Genomic DNA, 20,012 nt, shown 5'->3' with positions numbered 1-20,012 from the left:
TCAGCCAAATTTTTCTGAATTCCAGCAAAATTTTTGCTGAAGCCTTCAGCTCGGCAAAATTCAGCAAAATTTTGCTGAAACCCTCAATCGATTATTGATGTGTAAGCAGAATACCCTCTTCAAATGAGTGTAATAAGCGTTGTACCTTTTAACTCCGCCCTATTTTGCTTATCCTTTGACAGATACGCGTATTGTGTGGACTACCACTTGTAATCTTCCTCAGTGTCAGTTATCCACAGTTTGAAGCCTAAACGAAGCCGGCGGAAATCCCTTATACACTGCGTTGATGGTAGCGTAAGAAGAAAACGCACTCGCTAGATTCAGAGACACGACCAGATGAAAAGACACGGTTCAATTTGCGCTCAATGCTGTTGCATTTTGTTTAGTATACTATAGTAGGTTTCAAAATTCGGCAGTTTTGACACTTATGTGTGGTTATCGGAAGATCTGCCATTTACTCTTTCAGAAATTTGATAAAGCCCTTGAAAAGGCTGTTCGAACCAGAATTTAGTCAAATTATTGCACGTTAGTTCAACAAATTTCATTGTTCTGGCAGCAATAGTCAGAACAGCGACGAGGCTTTGTCTTAGGACGTTCATAAGAAGAAGAAGAAGAAGTAGAAGAATTGGTTTGATAGATAGAAGAAGAATTAGTTTGACAGAGAGGGGTAAGAATCAGTAATGCCATACAGCTTACTTTGCAATCAAACAGATCAATCAAAAATGCAAATCATTAAGCTTTTGCTAATTTGATGACTGGAATTGCCTATATATTATTATTTATCAAAGAATTTCTATAAATCGTAGTAGCTTTCTTCCAGATTTTGCGGCAAAATTGGGCACAGAGAATTTTGATTTTTGCAGACATAATACTAATTGAAATTTGGTTGAGAAATAATCTTCATTTCTTCATTAAACTTGAAATTTCTCTAAATTTAAGAAAATTATTGGAAATTTTCGATCAACTCGCGTTTGTAAATTTATATGGAGTGTATCATGGATGCTACAAGAAGCAATTATATTTCCACTACTCCGCTACTCCGGCTTTGAGACGCCGATTTTGACATTATTTGTGACCCGGCGCATCGCCTTCCTTAAAAAAATATTCGGTTCATTCTTGTGGAGGAACATTGGCAAACGCAAACGGAGAAACTGGCTAGCCCTCCTTCAATGCAATCCCTTAGAAAGGTCAGGAACGAATGATGGAAGATGAGAAGAATTTCACTGGACGGCAAATCGCAAAAATGTGCTCGCACGCAATCGGCTGGCTAAAACATCGGCTTCTCTCTCTCTCTTCTTGGCGTAACGTCCTCACTGGGACAAAGCCTGCTTCTCAGCTTAGTGTTCTATGAGCACTTCCACAGTTATTAACTGAGAGCTTCCTCTGCCAATGACCATTTTGCATGTGTATATCGTGTGGCAGGCACGAAGATACTCTATGCCCAAGGAAGTCAAGGAAATTTCCCTTACGAAAAGATCCTGGACCGACCGGGAATCGAACCCGTCACCCTCAGCATGGTCATGCTGAATACCCGTGCGTTTACCGCCTCGGCTATATGGGCCCCATATCGGCTTACTTTTCCCAAATTTTCAATAGTTTGCTGTTGAAAATCAATAATTTTGATTATTTGTCATAAATGGTACGTACATACATTTCCAATCGATTAATATGAAATATTTGAAAATAATACTATTAATGGCTGAGTTATTAGCATCCAAAATCTGAAATAATTTCGTGACCGTCGTTAAATTTTAGATTTCCAGTGCCGTGGTAGCGTAAGCACCCCATTACATGCAATTTTACCGCACTCGCGTAGTACAGGTCGGACTCGATTATCCGGAGTCGAGTTCTGGCGCTTCCCAAAATAATATCTCGCAAACGGATGCTGTAAGAAGCTGAAATTTGGACTGATAACTTATTAAAGTTGAAGTGACAAAATGTCAAAATTTCAGCTTTATAGAGCACTTCGTTCCCCGGATATATGTTTGAGTAGCATCAGAACCCGACTCCGGATAATCGTGCCCGAACTGTAGATGGTTTTAAATGTCGGCATTTGCATGTCTTCACTTGATTCGGAATCAACTCGTGCAGAAAATATGGAATTGTAGCCCTCATAAGGGCTGTTTAAATTTAATTGCTTACTAAAGGTGAAATTCGGTAGTTATGATTGCGAAATCCAGAACGGTGACGGTGGCATTGACTCTGATGGTGGGTTTGCGAGGCGATGCTGTGCAAAACGTGACGATGCGAAGGCGGACGCACTCGCGCGCAACCGCCTTCGACCATCGCGATCGGCTTGCCAAAGCATACTGAAGGAAGTGAAGTGAGCGCTCCGCTGATGCGTTCCCGTCAAAGAGTTGGCAAAGAATAAGAGAAAATGGGAAGAAGCAGTTTGCTTTTATACGGCAACGGCAAGGCGGTTCGTTTTCCCCTCTCGAACGTGGTTGGTTCGATGAGAGAGGGGTAAGAATCAGTGATGCCATTGGATTTATTTGCAATATTGGTTTGATTAATGTTCATCAAATTCATTTTAATATGCAAATCATACTTTTGCAAATTGGTAGACTAGATTTATTAAAAGTTGAATACTTATAATTAATAATTTAATATCATGGTTAAGTATTGCACATTTTAAACGGTTAAAGTACTTATTCAATCAAATTTGGCAACACTGTTTAACAATGCTCATTTTCTTCATCAAAGTTACCATTTTTCTAAGTTGAAGAAATTGAACAAATTTTCAATCAAGTCGTACAAATTTTACTGATTTTGTTCCTTCAATTTATAACAGCCATCTCATAGTAATTTCACTTGAAACCGTAACCTGGAAAATTATCCGTTCTCTCTTGTGGGACAGTTTAATAGCCCTCAGAAGGGCTGTTTTAATTTACATCATTTCCATCCGACGATGAAAAGTCCTCATCCGGCTGGCTACTCCAATTTTACCACCGCACGCCGCGCACGACGACGCACAACCGTTGACATCCACCGCGCTCCGCATGCCACAGAATACTGAGCGAACATGCAAACGGAGAAACTGCTCTGTGTGGTCGCACTCGTGCTGCCGCGCACTCCGACGCGAAGACGCACGCACAACCGCCGACAGCTACCACCGCGCTCGGAATGACTATGGTTGTTCTCCTCCGATGCGTTCCCCTCTGGTCTGGTCAGCAGCTCCACTTGTACCGCATCAGGCCAGGCACGACGACGCGACGACGCGCGACCGTCGGCAACCACCGTGCTCGGCATGTGGAAGTATACTGAGCAGCGAAAATGCAAACGGAGGTACTGAGCTGCTCTCCTCCGATGCGTTCCCCTCGAGGAGTCGATGCAGAATGGAGTAAGATTGGAAGAAGCAGTAATCTTTTATACTGGGTGGTGCTCGACGAAAAATCGCAAACTTGTGCTCGCACGTGATTGGCTGGATAAAACATGGATTCACTTTTCCCAAATTTTCAATAGTTTGCTGTTGAAAATCAATAGTTAGCTATAATTATTTCAACGCGTAGATAAATTTGTGATCTATCGGTGCAAAAATTTTGAAAATCGGTCGTGAAACGGCTGAGTTATTAGCGCTCAAAACCTATCAATTTTTCGTGACGGTCGCAAAATTTTAGATTTTCATTTTACACCCAGTACTTCCCGTAAGACGTAGTTTACGTCAAAAGGCACGGTAAATGGGTACCCTAAAAATCAATGGTCTCCATTCACCGTGCCCCATATTGTCCCATATGTCTAGAAAAAATCGAAATTTGAATATTCGTTTTTCTCTTAAAATTTTGCAAGTTATTAGGCTCAGTGTACCAGTTATGGCTATAGTACCTCAAATTTGCCATAGTTGATTTTCAACCTTTACAGATACAAATCAACAAGAAAAAAATCGTGAACAACAGATCACGATTACAAAAGATGATTGCAATCATTCAAACTTTACAATTTGCTCAAATTATGGTAGAAATAAATCATTTTCCTTAACTTTTCGGTCTCCTTGCACCCTATTTCGCCATAGTGTACCAGTTATGGCAACTCCCATATGGAATGCATGTAAATAGTGCGAAGTGGAACCCAAATTAACAAATGTGTCCATAACTGGTACAGGGTTCCTATCATTGGCACACGCCATAATAAATACTAAAAGTAGTTTTGGCTCCGTTTCCATATTTTTCCTGTAAAGTATTGAAACAAATCAATCATTTGACTTATTGTTTACATTCGTCGGTCTTCTTCTTATTTTTGTAGAAATAGTTTTTCTTAGGTAGTGCGATAACTGGTACAGGTACCCTACTAGAAATGAATTTAAACGAAGAAAATTCCCTTGGCTGGATTGTTTTGATCATTTTTAAACAATGTAGAATAAACTTTCTCATACACGGTGAATGGGTCCCTACTACCACGGTGAATGGTGACCTACCACAGAATTAGGCGACCCTACTACCCTTTACTAATTGTACTATATAACCAAATTTTGTGAAAAATTTTCTACTTCTGTGGATATTGCTTTAATTTTAACCTATAATGAAGGCAATTAAAAGCGGCACCAACAATGTTTATAAGACTGGTGTCAAATGACAGCCCTTATTTGCCCCAAATCCTCTTAGATCCACGGTGAATGGTGCCTTGACGGTATAAGATATATTAGATTTGGATTAAAGGAAGAACACATTTAGTAATTTTTGTGTGATATTATGAGTTTGAGTTATTTTCCTCTATATGGGTGAGAATGTCAAACCACTATAACTTTATTGGTCGTGAGAAAATATTATTTTTTCAACGTCGTGATAAGTATCAATATATTATTGATAAACGTTCAAAACTTCATTCGATTCGGTTCACTGGTTTCCGAGATATCACAGTTCAAAAATTATTATTATGTCTTAAAAATAGTGTTTAACGAGAACGGTTCTAGCTTCGCGAAAGATTAACCAATCGAGCCCAAATTTGTATCAATGATGCACATATAAAAGGGTGACAAGCAGTCAAAGTTTGAGATTTTTTGATGTACTTTATGATAAGTTACAGCATGTTTAACTTTTTTGTGAGAGAAAAAAAAGTTGCCTATCCCAAGTATTTTGGCCAGCCCCGGCACTATGAAAGATTTTCATGGCGAACTTTTTTTAAAACTTCTTGTCAATTTCGAATAAATCCTTCAGTAAAAAGTGTTAAAAAATAACTGGTAATCTTTTTGAAGAACTTTCTAGCCTTTCTTTTCCGCAGATTCATTACCTGTTCTGTGTCTTAAGGCGAAACTGGATCCATTTCCTCACTTCTTGGTTTTTGATTTTTTTGTTAAATAACGAAGCGATATTTTCAAAATCGGTTTTCGTGCACATGTAGAGTATGGATCAGGGTATCTTCTAAATTTTTTACGCGAGAGAAAATGTTTTTCATTTTTGCAGAAACCATTTTTGAACAAAATTTCACCAAAAAATGGTTTCTACAAAAACAGCGTAAAAAAATCAGAAGATACCCTGATCCATATTCTACATGTGCACGAAAACCAATTTAGAAAATATTGCATCGTTAGTTAATAAAAAATCAAAAACCAAAAAAATGAGGAAATGCTTCCAGTTTTGCCTTAATTGGTTAGGGCGCCGGTCTGGCGAATACGGAGTCATGGGTTTGAATTCCACCAGAGTGCATTTTTTTCACAAATATATTCCTTCACTTTGTCAGTTGGCAACATTTTGTGCCTAATTGGTTATTCTAGTATGTTTTATAGTACTCAATTTTTGAATTGAGTTAAGAGTTGCGTTAATTTTAATAGCACATTTGAACATCTTTCTGAAGGATTCCCCCTAAAATTTCAGAAGAGATTAAGAATGTAAAAATGAGCAGATTCCTGAAAAACGTTTTAAATTGCGGAAGGACAATTCCTCCTCTTCCTGGCGTAACGTCCTCACCGGGACAAAGCCTGCTTCTCAGCTTAGTGTTCTATGAGCACTTCCACAGTTATTAACTGAGAGCTTCCTCTGCCAATGACCATTTTGCATGTGTATATCGTGTGGCAGGCACGAAGATACTCTATGCCCAAGGAAGTCAAGGAAATTTACTTTACGAAAAGATCCTGGACCGACCGGGAATCGAACCCGTCACCCTCAGCATGGTCATGCTGAATACCCGTGCGTTTACCGCCTCGGCTATATGGGCCCCGCGGAAGGACAATTATTACAGCTCAATTGGATGCAAAACTGCCGAAAATTGACGGTTTGCCTCAAGTGAGTGGCAGCGTGTTATAGGGGTCCCGAATGTACCTGAAAGAAAAAAACTCTGGAATTTAAATTATGATTTTTCAATTCAGCGACTTTCCCACTTTCGTGGTTCATCCTACACCATTCTCCCCTACCCTAAACACTCAACAATTCCGGAACACCCGAAAATGACTCACATCCACGCAAGCAAAACACCACAACAAAATGATAATGTTTTCCTCTTTCTCTCCCTTCTTGTCTCCTTTCAGCTGTTGTTCCGGCTTCTTCGCAAACTAGCACACGCAACCGGTGGTAGTCGCGCGTTCTGTCCCATCGCCTCTAACAACATCGCATCAGTCGTCGTCGTCGTCACCGTTTGCCACCGTGCCACTCGCTGCCCATGTGCCCACCCAGCAGCGCGGTGTATCGTGTTTGCGTGCACTGAATCCGTAATTTCGCGTGGTGGATTCTCGTAAGATCTGCCACACCCACCACCGCCGAAAGCATCCAGCCAGCCAACCACCAGAGAGCATCCGCGTATCGCCTTGAGAAGAAAATGTATCCTCCAGTTCGGCTACCAAGAAATCGGTAGAGCGAAAGGTCTCGCTGAGGTTACAGCAGGTCCGTTTTTTGTTGTGTGGAAAATTGAAATAATTAATTTACTCTCTGTGATTTGGGGGCGAGAGTGCGGAAGAATCAATCCGACGGGTACAAGTGTTGTGTTTTTTTTCGGGTTTTTGTTGGGAAACGAGTGAGTGAGGGAGGAAGTTCCTGTTGATTCGGGTGGTGATACAAATAAAAAAAGTCGACGTTTATGAGCGCGATAGCGAGTGTTGAGACGATTCCACCACCTTCACCGCCGCCGCCAACATCAACGACCGCCGCCGAGGGCACCAGGAGCAGAGTGACCAGTTAATATGGTCGTAAGTGATTCCGCTCCCGAGCACCGGGCGGAAGCAGTCTATCACCAGTTGACGGAAGGTCGTTCTTCGGGTTCAGAATGCCACAGGCTAAGGCACCGAAGGCAGCAGCGGTATCACATTTCCGGCGGCGTGCTCCTAGGGCTGTGCTCGCTAGCGCTGTTCCTGTTGTCACAGTCGATTCCTAGCAGTTCGGGTGTCCTGCTGAACGGAACCGACGGCGCGCTCGACTCGTTAGCGGATTTAATTTCATCGAATGATGTTGATTATGTTAATGCAAATAATGATGATGATGGTGATGATAATGTGTCGTCCAATAATTATAATGCTAGCACCGATGCCGTAATTAGTAGTGCAACCGGTAGTGATCGAAATTTTGGCCGACGACCGAATAGCGGTGGTGGTCGCAACCGGCCGGTGCCGATCTACCTGAACGAGTTTGCCGTGTACATCCCGAGCGGGCCCGACGTCGCCACCGTCATTGCCGATAAATATGGATTCACCAATTTTGGACAGGTAAGAAGTGTGCAAATTAATTTGCGGGGATTTACTGTTTATGAGGCGGGTGTCTTTTTTGAGCGGCTATTTGTTATCGTTTGTCAGCTTGCCGCTGTGTGGGGGTTATTCATTGGGAGCGATTAATTTCTATAATAACTGTGTTATGGTGGCAACTTACCACACAACGAGTTTATCAGTATGGGAACATTTAAATCTTCAGACTCTAGTTTAATTTAAAAACACTTCACAAATACTTTACTTTTGCAAAAGAAAATAAAAAATGAATAACTCTTTTAAAGAAAAACTAGAAAGGACGAGCAAATTCCTTTTAATTCTACTACTGTGCTTATCTTCGGACAGATAGGCCTATTTCGTCTGTGACTTACAGACTTCTTCAGTGTCAAGTGCTCGACTGAAGAACACCTCGCATTCGTTGTGGTATTTATACTAGGAGTGTATGTGTAGGTAAAAGTGTAGGTATAAAAATGTAGGTACAAAATTGTAGGTACATATTTGTAAAAAAGGGGGTATATCTGCCTGTTAGAAAACAGGGTGTCAATAAGATACCTAAAGCTAGGAAAATTCCTACCGATTTGGTAGGTAGTCAATTGGTGTTTGTTGTGTTATTTTTTTCCTGCCGATTTGGTAGGTAGTCAATTTGTGTTTTGTGTATTGTGTAATGTTTTGTGTGTGTTAGGTAAAAATTTAAACAGCCACGTGTACCCATTGCCCTGATCCTTGTTAAGTAGTTTTTTATTGTTTTGTTTGTAAATTTCTAAACTTTCTGCAACATCAAGTTTCCATGGGTTTGTAATGTGTCGTAAGAGTTTAATATTTGAAGTATTCATAAAATGTCCTTCATTGAAAATATGTTCAGCAACTTTAGATTTAAAATGATGAATGAGTCCCTTGTCTGTGTCTTTGTGTGCTTTTGATACTTCCGTTATGTGTTCTTTGAATCGTGTGTTGAGTGTGCGTTTTGTTTGTCCTATGTATATTTTGTCACAGTGATTACATGTTACTTTGTAAACACCAGATTTTGTTAAGTTGTCCAACGGGTCTTTCGTAGATCCTAAGAGAGTTTGAAGTTGGTTAGCTTTGCTTGTGAAAACTAATTCAAAACCAAACTTTCTGAGAATTGGTCGGAGTTTTTTGGTGTCATTGTTGTAGTTCACAGTTATCCGTTTAAGTGTAGGTTCTGTCCTTGTCAGTGTAGTCAAAGAACGTCTGTATTGTTGTTGTGTCTTTTTGTTGATGATCTGTTGTATTGTTTGTTTTGTGTAACCGTTCAACTGTGCTGTTTCGAAAATGTAATTAAGTTCTTTCGTTTTTCCTGTTTCACTAAGTGGAATTGTGTGCATTCGGTGTATCATGTGATTGAAGGATGCAATTTTGTGTTGATGTGAGTGATTTGATGAATTTGGAATAGTGCGTTGAGTGTGTGTCGGTTTTCTGTAAATTTCGAAGGAAAGTGTTGATTCTTGTTTTACGATGAGTATGTCCAAAAATGGTAGTTGGTTGTTCTGTTCAATTTCACAAGTGAATTCGATGTTTTTGTGTGCATTATTGATATTGTTCAAGATTTCAGGTAAAAGATGTTTCTTAACAATGCTAAACACGTCGTCAACGTATCTCCACCAGACTTCAGGAAGCTGTTTGTTGTTTTCTAAGCGTTTTTCCAAATTTGCCATAAAAATTTCACTTAAAAATGGAGAAAGTGGATTGCCCATGGGGGCACCATTAAGTTGTTTGTAGGTTTCATTTCTGAACGAAAAGTAATTTTCTTCCATACAAAGTTTGGTTAATTTGATGTATGTACGAACTTTCTTAATCCAATCTGAATTTGAATCTTCATATTGGTTCAGAAGCCAATCTTCTAGTAGGTTAATGGCCTCTTTAACTGGAATGCTTGGAAATAGTGATTTAACGTCGAATGAAACTAAAATTTCATCGTCGTTAACGGATAAATTCTGTACTAGTTCTGTGAATTGTTCGGAATTCTTGACAGATCTACTGTGAAATTTTTTAGGCATGTTTTGGAATTCTTGTACTAAATATTTGGCAATTTTGTGTGTAGGTGAACCAATGGCTGAAACAATCTCACGCATTTCATTTCCAGGTTTATGAACTTTGGGAAGTCCTTTTATTCTTGGCAATGAAGGGTTAGATTCTTTCAGGCTTTTAACGACGCTTCCTAAAACTGGTGTAGACTCTTTGAGAGTTTTGTCAACACGTCTTACTAATCCTGGAAGAGGATCAGTACGTTGTTTTCGGTAAGGTCCATTTTGAATCTTGTTATTCATTATTTCATCATAGTCCTCTTTGTTCATGATTACTGTTTTGTTTCCTTTGTCAGCTTTCAGATAGAAAACTGGTTTCTGGTTAAGTTCTTTGATTATTCGTTGTTCTTTCAGGTGTTCTTTGTTCAATTTGTTTTGTTGTGTGTTTTGAATAGTGTTAGCTGTTTGTGTTCTGATTTCTTGAATCTGTGGTGTCTGTAAATTGTTCGTGTTGATAGCTGTTTCAATGTCGATTATGGTTTGTGTTGAATCTGGTTTAGAGTGTACTGCGTAGTTAAGACCTTTGTTGAGAAGGGTCAACTGTTCTTCCGTAAACTGTTCGGAAGAGCGATTGACCACTAACCCAGTTAGTTCTTGTGTTGTGTTTTGTGGTTGTGTAGAAGAACATGTAAACTTCGGATTTTGCATCTTTAATGCTTTAAGTTTTTTATCTAGTAATTTCCTTTTTCTTTCTGATTCACAAAATTCTGCAACTTTTACCTTTGTTAGAAAATTAGGGAAAGATTCAGGATAATCTTTCGCTAACTTTAAATGGAGAGAATAACATTCCAAAGTTTTCATGTTGATCTTGCTGTGTAGTTTTTTGATGCTTTCTTTGATGAGTGTTTGTTCAAGTGTCTTTACTATGTTGGGGTTTGTGGCTGTTTTAACTTTTACCTTGTGACTTACGGGAGTAAGCCTGTACTCTATACACTTCTTGAGAAACGCGATATCCTTGTGTAATCCTGCGATGGTCTTCTTCAACTCGATGAACTTATTCGGCTCTGACTTTGGCTTGGTTGCCATCTTCACTTTACTATTACTTTAGAGCTTTTAGTAGAACTTGTTACTTCAGACTCTAGTTTAATTTAAAAACACTTCACAAATACTTTACTTTTGCAAAAGAAAATAAAAAATGAATAACTCTTTTAAAGAAAAACTAGAAAGGACGAGCAAATTCCTTTTAATTCTACTACTGTGCTTATCTTCGGACAGATAGGCCTATTTCGTCTGTGACTTACAGACTTCTTCAGTGTCAAGTGCTCGACTGAAGAACACCTCGCATTCGTTGTGGTATTTATACTAGGAGTGTATGTGTAGGTAAAAGTGTAGGTATAAAATGTAGGTACAAAATTGTAGGTACATATTTGTAAAAAAGGGGGTATATCTGCCTGTTAGAAAACAGGGTGTCAATAAGATACCTAAAGCTAGGAAAATTCCTACCGATTTGGTAGGTAGTCAATTGGTGTTTGTTGTGTTATTTTTTCCTGCCGATTTGGTAGGTAGTCAATTTGTGTTTTGTGTATTGTGTAATGTTTTGTGTGTGTTAGGTAAAAATTTAAACAGCCACGTGTACCCATTGCCCTGATCCTTGTTAAGTAGTTTTTTATTGTTTTGTTTGTAAATTTCTAAACTTTCTGCAACATCAAGTTTCCATGGGTTTGTAATGTGTCGTAAGAGTTTAATATTTGAAGTATTCATAAAATGTCCTTCATTGAAAATATGTTCAGCAACTTTAGATTTAAAATGATGAATGAGTCCCTTGTCTGTGTCTTTGTGTGCTTTTGATACTTCCGTTATGTGTTCTTTGAATCGTGTGTTGAGTGTGCGTTTTGTTTGTCCTATGTATACATTTAAATCGCCATTTGGTTTATCTAAAAATAATGTTTCCGCTTGATATTTCTGTCTCAATTTTTGCACGCTATGGCATTGTGTTGACAATTTTGTTTATACGGATATGTAATTCGAAAGGCGTTTTCGTATACGTCGGAGATTGTTTTTGCTAATTTCAAAATTAAAATTCTGCAAGCACGCTGGGCGTACCTAGAGAAATCCCCGAAGGAACTGCTGGAGGAATCCCTGAACGGACTCCTATAGAAATTCCTGAGTGTACTCCAAGAGGAACCGTGGAAGGTACCTCTGGAGGGATCTCACAAAGACCTTGTGCAAGAATCCTTGAAGTCATAGAGGAACTCCTGGAAGAACGCTTAAAGAAGCTCCTTGAGGAGTCTTTGATAAAACTACTGAAAGAATCACTGAAGAAACTTCAGAACAGCGTTTCCCAAACTGTGAGTCGCGCCCCCTAGGGGAGTCGCCGGCCTTCATTCGGGAGTCGCGAAGGACAGTCGAATATTTTACTGTAACAGACAACATACGAGGGAATTTATATGGTTTGTCGCGAAAAGTACGTCTGCTGCCAAAAAGGGGTTGCGCACCTGAAAGTTTGAGAACCTATGCTTTAGAAGAAACCACATGACGAACTTCATCAAAGGTACTTCAGGTGGAATCGCTGAACGTACTTCATAAGAAACACTGAAAGGAAGCTGTATGATGTTTCCGCATAAGTCAGAGTTCGTGTCTGCGTATTGCAAAGGAGAGGGATCGTTCAATGCATGAATGCTACAGCCAAGCTGTAGCTGTAACGAAGAAAATCTCGCAGTCAATCCCAAATAAGCTGAAGGAATCACTGAAGGGACTCCCAGAGTAATCCCTGTATGATTTCCTGGAAGATTTCCTGCAAGAATCCCTGAAGATGTTCCTCAAAAAAATCCTGGAAAAATCCCTGGAGAAATGTCTGGAGGAATCACTGAAGGAACTTCTGGATGAATACCTGATGGAACTTCTAGGGAAAACACAAAAATAGGTGGAATAGCTGAATGAACTTTATGAAGAACCCCTGATGGAACTCCTGGAAGAATTTCTTAAGAAATCCCTGAAGGAGTTCCTGAAATGAGTTCATTGAGGAATCCCCAAAGGAGATCCCGGAAGAGTCTTTGAAGGAGTTACTGGAAACCCTCTAAAGCATTACGAAAGAAATCTCTTCAGCAATTCAAGAAGAAATTTCTAGATTGAGCATTCGACGTTTATGTGTCTCGTAAGCCTCGGAGTGTGGGTTCGATTCCCGCTCCAGTCAGGGAAAACTTTTCGTCAAACGGAAAATTCTCCACTGGGCCACTGGGTTTAATATGTGTTGTCCGTTGTCGAATGTTTGTAATGTTCAGTCTGTAGAGGCCGCAAGGTCGAAGACGGTGTAATTGTCTATTAAAAAAAAAACAATATATGGACACGTTTAATGCTTCCAGTGAGCAATTTGCTCTTTGAAGGAAGTACGACACTAGACAACGGACTACCATGCAACGCCCAGTGGCACAGCCGAAAACTTTTCCTGACAGCCGCGGGAATCGAACCCGCGCTCCTCAGCACGATACGACTAAAGGCTTGGTGACTTTAGCCGCACGACCACGAAGCCAAACAGAATGCAGATTATTCCCTGAAAGAGTAATAGAAATTCCTGGAGAAGTTCTGTAAGGTGCAGCTGGAGAAATATCTTCAGCAATTCCAGGAGAAGTTCTTAGAGGAATCCCTAAGGCGCTGTCCATAAACTCCTCTCCTCTCCTCTTCTTGGCGTAACGTCCTCACTGGGACAAAGCCTGCTTCTCAGCTTAGTGTTCTAAGAGCACTTCCACAGTTATTAACTGCTTCCTCTGCCAATGACCATTTTGCATGTGTATATCGTGTGCCAGGCACGAAGATACTCTATGCCCAAGGAAGTCAAGGAAATTTCCTTTCCATAAACTATGTAGATTTATTTTTGGCCATCTCAAACACCCCCCTCCCCCACCGTAGACATTTGCTCATCCAAAAATTTGAAAATTTGTATGAAGCGTAGACATTGGCCTTTGACTTTGGGGGGGCCTCAGAGTCAACGTAGTTTATTGACAGGCTCTTAGCAAATTTCTGAAGGAATTCCTGAAAGCGTACCAGAATAAATACCTTAAGAAATACCTGAGAGAGTTTCTGGAAAAATTTCTTAAGCATTCCATGGCAAAATCCCTGATTAAGTGTCTGGAGAAATTTCTAAAGGAATACCTGGAAAAAACCCTACAGAAATTCCAAGAGAAATATCTGAAGGAGCCTCATTTTCCTGTGTGTACCGTTAATAGTTAAAATTACAAAAATTCTGATAAAACTTGATTCAATTTAAACAAAAAAAAAATAACAAGTTGATATATAATCATAACAAGATTTTATCAAAATTTGTTATACTAAACATGCGAAATCATAACAAAATTATTACAAGTTCTGTTACATTTTTCAGAACAAATTTGTTACAAGTTGTGTTCTAAAATCTCTTGGCTCGAGTGACCAAAATACAAACAAAATATCAATCTTTTTGGCGACAACACAAGAAATTCTGAAATAATTTTGTTACTAAAAATATAACAAAGATTGCAATAAACATGTTACGAAATTATGTTAGAGGCAATTATATGATCTGTTTGAATGAATGAAACAAATTTTGCTATAATTTTGTTGCTAAATTTATAACGAATGTTATTGTAATTTTGTTATGGAAATTGACATGGAAAAATCCTCATAAAAGAATTATATCAACAACAGTTTTCATACTTTTGTTATGACTTTGTTATGTAAAATGGTTATGTTATGGTCGGTAAGGAATTCATAGAGAAACCCTGAAACAAATCCTGAAGCTAACCGAGATGTACTTCATGAATGAAATTCCTTGAAGAATTAAAAAAACCCTGGGGAATCTCTAAGGGCTCTTTTACAGGAAGTCCTTGAATGAACTCCAGAAGAAATTCCTGACGGAACTTCTAAAGGGATGTCCGAAGTTAATTCTAACTAAATCCCTGAATATATTTCTAGAGGAATTGTTCTAGAAATTTGTCGTGGAATCTCTGAAAAAAATCCTGAACAGGGTTGAAAAAATCTCACTCAATTGAATGAAATTTCGCTGAACTGAATGCGGCTGGCATTCATTTTCAGCTCCGCTGTGAAAGTGAACACAGAAAACTCAACTACTTTGTTGTGGTAATGACTGCACCAACATCAACACACGCTCTGCGCTGAAGGATGCTTCATGTCAACACCGGCCGTATGAATGTGACTAGCCAAAAAAGCAATTGTTGTGAATTTTTGTCGTATGAGTGCCGGCGACAAAAAAATGTTGCTTTTGAACCTCGCAGTCTCCCTGGTATGAGTAAAGAGAGAATTTATATTCTCTTTTCACTTGCCTCCGTGAAGGGCAGGAGCTTATACGTCAGAATCGGTGTGGTTAAAAAACAAAAACAAAAACTCACGTTCGATGGATGCTTCGGATTTTTTTGCAACCGTTTTCCTGAATGAATCCCTGATGGAATTCCTGGAGGAATCCTTAATGATTTTTTGGAGGAATTTCTGAATGAAATCCATGAGAAACCCCTAACGAAACTTTAAAAGGAATCCCAGAAGGAACTCGTGGATAACCCTCTGAAGAAATACCGGAGAACTTGTAGGATGAATCCCTGACGAAATTCCTTTATCAAAGTCTGAAAAATGGAGAATTCTCCGAAGAAATTCCTGGGGAAAACCTTGTAGGAGCTCGTAGAGAAATCTCTGAAAAAGTTTCTGGACAAACCCCTGATGAAATTTCTAGAGAAATTACCGAATGAGTTCCAAGAGAAAATCTGTGAACAAGTTCCAGGAGGAATTATTGAAGGAGAAACCCCGGAAGAAACCATGAGAAAATTTCTAGAAGAATTCAAACTTATATTCCTGGAGGAATCATAGAAAAATGATTTTCTGGATAAATCCCTGAAAGAATTAATGATGAAATACCTCAATAAATTTCAGGAAAAATCTCACAAAGGAAATATATGGAGAACTCTTTGAAGAGTTCCTGGAGAAGTCCTAGGAGGAGTGTAATTTCTAACAGACATTCATAATGTATTCGTTAATAAGTTTTATTCCTTCGGGAGAAATTTCTATTAAAAAATAAAAATTCCATAATGAAGTTCTGGCAAAGGATCTGAATATAACACAAAACAAAATTTGCCTAGAAAATTATAAATTGCTGCGAGACTAATGACAAGAGTTTATAATCTCGCGTTTAGAATTTTTGAGATGATTTCATTAAACATTTCCCCAGTCTTCAGTCTCCGAAACACTAACGATTTCTTCAATAATCCTTTAAAAATCCTCCAAGAACTCTTCAAAAACTCCTTAATAATTGCATTCGTAATTCTATCAACAAGATTTTCGATTGTAACTGCTCCTCACACCCACGAAAAACAGAGAAATTCTAACATGACTCTATGTTAGTTTATCTATTATGTCTAATGCTGGAAGCTTCTTTTTCAGGAATTCAATCTGGTATGTCTGAAAACCTTTTTAATTAGTCAAAGACAACATGCAGGGTTTTTTACGAAATTTCACTTAAAACCTTCCATAATATTTTATCCAGAGATTTTCCAATGCATCTTCCAGCGAAATGGCATCTCTAGCTGTGTTGAGTTAATTTCATATTGTGAGTGTGCACGAAAAACTGAACTGAAATCCATATTTTCATGAGCTTTCAACAACGTCTGTGAAAAAAGTTATACCCTAGGAAAAGTGAGGATAAATTTTATTGTTATTTTTCCAATACATGTAAAGGAATAATATCCATAATGAAATATCAATGCTTTGCCTCACTTTGCCTAGGGTATAACTTTTTTCACAGCCGTCGGATCACTTCGCGGTCTTCGACAAAGTTCTCTGGAATATAGTCACCTACAATAATACCAAAGGGTTTGATTATTGAATGCTTACAGCGCCACCTAGCGGCAAAATTCGAAAACTTAAAATTTCTGCATACATTTGGCCAAGTTTTCCCATACAAACTTCAAGCGTTTTGAGCGCCCTCTTAGGCTCAACCGATTTTGCTCAAATTTTGAACGTAGCTTCCGGGAGTCCAAAACAACTGATTTAGGAGGTAAGACTTGGTATTTTTCGAAATTTTTGTTTTTCATATAAGTGTGGGCCACCCCAAGCAACCCAACCCAGAAACTCCTTCATTGATTCCTTAAGAAGCTGTTCCAGTGATTTCTGCATATTTTTCAAGGATTCTTATAAAAATATTTTCTGAAATTCCTTCAGAAATTGCTTCAGGGATTTTTCAGGAAATCTTTGAGGAATTTCTCTTTGGAATTGCTAGTGAGATTTTTCCACGAACTTCTTCAAGGAATCCACCAGGAACTCCTTCAGAGCTTTCTCCAGGGACTTCTCCAGAGTCCAGGATCTCTTCAGGAATTCTTGCATGAATTTCTCTTAGAATTCTTTGCGGGAACTTTCCTGAAATTCCTCGAGGGATTTCTTCATAAACTTCTTCAGGGCCTCCATAAGGAACTCCTTCAGATGTTTCGGGGATTCCTTTAGGAATTTTTTTTCTAAATTTCATCAGAAAATTCTTCAAGGGTTTTCCCGGAAACTTTTGAGAGATTTCTTCTGGAATAGCTGGAGATATTTCTCCAAAAAAATCATCACGAATTTCTCAAGGGACTCAGAGACATTCCAGAAGAATCTCAGGAGCTACAGGAAGTAGAATGTTTTGCGGAATACACCGTCGCTTATATAAGACTTAGGTAAAATATTATGGGAAATACTAGGGAGACTATCAGAAGGAATCACGAAAGGAAGCTGTCAAAGAATTCCGAATCTTATTCTCGAAGGAATCCTGGAGAAATCTTGAGAAGTATCTCGGAAGAAATCCTGACTGGAATTCCAGAACGACCTCCAGAAGAAATCTATGGATTCCTGAAAAAGTACAGGAGGAGTCCTGGCAGAAATTGCTGAATGAATCTCGGGAGAAATTCATGAAAGAATCCTGGAGCAGTTCCTGAAAGAATCTCAATCAAAGTCCTAAATAGAATCTTGGAAGGAATTTCTGAGGGAAACGCAAAATATATCTAGAAATAAATCTCCAGAAAAATCCATTAAGGAATTCCTGATGAAGTAACGAATTCCGGGAGAAATCACCGAAACAGTCATGACAAATTTCATTGAAAGGAGTTGCGACAGAAATCCTAAAATGCAATCCGGAAAGAATCATTTAAGATAGCAGAGGAAAGGTCTCTGAAGGAATCTCTGAAAGAATCAAGCAGAAAATGCCCGAAGAAATTCCTGAATGAGTTTCAAGAGATAAATCCGAGAGCATTCCAGAAGGAATCCCGATAAAAATCTCTAAAGGAATACTGGGAGAAATCAATGGAAGAATCCTGGGGAGAAATTTCTGAAGCAATCTCAGAAGGAATCCATGATGGAGGCCCGGGAGAAATTGTAGGAAGAAGGAAACTCCGAAGGAATTTTGAAGGGATCTCTGAATACTCGTAGAAATCCTAGAATGAAGCTCAAAGAGAATCTAAGAGTAATCCCTAAACGAAACTTCAAAGGGAGTACCTTCTGTAGAGATCTGTGAAAAAAAAACCTTGAGGAAACCCTGAAAGAATCCTAGGAGCAAACACCGAATGAAATCATTGATAGATCCATGGAGGATTCTCAAGATGAATTCAAGTAGGAATCATGAAAGAAATTCCTGGAAGAATTTTTAAAGTACGCTATAATAAAAATTAAAAAAAAAAAAATCCTGAAAGAATCCCAAATAGAACCCGTAAACAAATTCCTGAAGGAATTTTTGTAATCTCTGCAGGAATTTATGTATAAATTGCAGGAGAAATCCCTCAAGAAATCTAAAGAGGTATCTCTGAAAGGACTCGTTTAGAAATCATTAGGAGAATCTCGGGAGGAATCACTAAGCAATACCGGGATAAATTTGTAATGGATATCTATGAAGAGTTATATATGAATAAGGAGAGAAATTTCTGAAGAAATTCCTGAAATAATTCAAAAGGAATATCCAAATGCAACCCTTAATGAATCTCGAGATTAATACCTGAAAGAAGAAATCCCGAGAGAAATCCATTAACAGATCCAGGGAGAAATATATAAAAGAATCCCGGGAAGAATCGTTGGAATAATCCCTGAATAACTCTATAGTAAACTTAGGAAAATAAATGAAGAAATCCCGTGTGAAATAGAAAAAGGAATCCAGGGAAAAATTCTCCAAAAAAAAAACCCAGAGAGGAATGCATGACCAAATCCCGGAAGGAATGTATGTTGATGTACCGGAGAACATCAATGAAGCAGTCCCGGGAGAAATCAATGAAGGAATCCCTGGAGGACTTTCTAACGAAATTCCATAAATAGTTCCTGCAAAAACCCTCGATCGAATTCTGGAAGCATTTCTGAAGAAATCTCGGGAGTGATCCCAAAGAAATATTCGAATGAAAAAGTGTAAAGAAGAATCTCGAATGGAATCCAGGGGAATATCGGTGAATAAATAACTCCGGGAGAAATCCATGAGAGAGTAGCGCAGGAGAAATCAATGAAGAAATCCGAATCGTTGTTTTTTCGTTGTTGCTTCAGAGCTTAAACAGAGCTTCTCAAATGAAATGCATTAAAATTATTGGGCATTGTTTAGATAACTAAAACGGTTTCCCAAAATGAAAAAAAAACGCGTTTTGTAAAAAAAAATAATAAACTGGAATAATTTGTTCGCTACGAAGTTTTGATAGAAATTCTGAAAAAAAACAGTAGCAGGTCCCAAAGATCTCTCCTAAAACTCTTTAAGCCTGTATGCCCATTTTTAATTAATGCACCCCCAGCCCATTATATGAAAAAAAGGTTCCAGTGTATTTTGGTACCAAATAAGTGCCTACATATCAACAATTTATAATGGCGATTTATTCCTAGCGTGTATGTTTCAGTCCACTCGTCATATATTTTGTCTGCTTGTAAAGTTTATTCAAAATTGCACTGAGTTGCTAAAACAATTAATTCAATTTCATTGCTGCCATATTCGATCAAGCTCAGCACTAGTTCCATTTATCTCAGTCAAAACAAAAAAAAACATCCCTTCACATCAAATGTGACGCAACATCCATCCAACCGTGAGCAAAAATTAAAAAGTCAGCAATTTTTCAATTTATGATTTCACGCTGTGAAACTTTTTCCAGGCTCATTTTTCCACTCTATCTCACGTCTCACACTTGCGCGCCGGTCGGTTGGTTCGGTTTTTGGCGCTGCTGCCTGTTTTGCGTTGAGCATGTTGCTGTGAGTCCTCCCTTCCAGCCAGCCACCACCATTCAAAGGTTATAATTTGAAAATTAATTCCAAGCACCACGGGGCCAACTCTGGGCCAGCGCTGGCTGGCTGTACAGGTGGACGGGCAGGCGACGGACGGCGGCGGGATCCCTTGGGAGAGTGCAGGAAAGTGCGAGAAATCACGGAAAACCCGTCCCTGTCAGAAG

The 20,012-nt window shown here is 38.8% G+C and overlaps 1 protein-coding gene across 2 annotated transcripts in view; it reads left to right on the top strand.

Annotated features, from left to right (window-relative positions):
• Positions 1-20,012, top strand: part of LOC109408491 (furin-like protease 2) — a 1,190,934-nt gene that overhangs the window by 522,954 nt on the left and 647,968 nt on the right. For both annotated transcript variants that reach the window (XM_062857325.1, XM_062857326.1), the window contains exon 2: positions 6,458-7,624. In XM_062857325.1, coding sequence (XP_062713309.1) covers positions 7,106-7,624 — 519 coding nt within the window. In that variant the 5' untranslated portion in view covers positions 6,458-7,105. The remainder of the gene's footprint in view (positions 1-6,457; positions 7,625-20,012) is intronic.

The sequence above is a fragment of the Aedes albopictus genome, chromosome 3 (assembly GCF_035046485.1).
Source record: "Aedes albopictus strain Foshan chromosome 3, AalbF5, whole genome shotgun sequence".
Taxonomy (NCBI): domain Eukaryota; kingdom Metazoa; phylum Arthropoda; class Insecta; order Diptera; family Culicidae; genus Aedes; species Aedes albopictus.
Note: the sequence above shows the minus strand (reverse complement) of the source record. Positions and strands in the feature narration are given on the sequence as shown.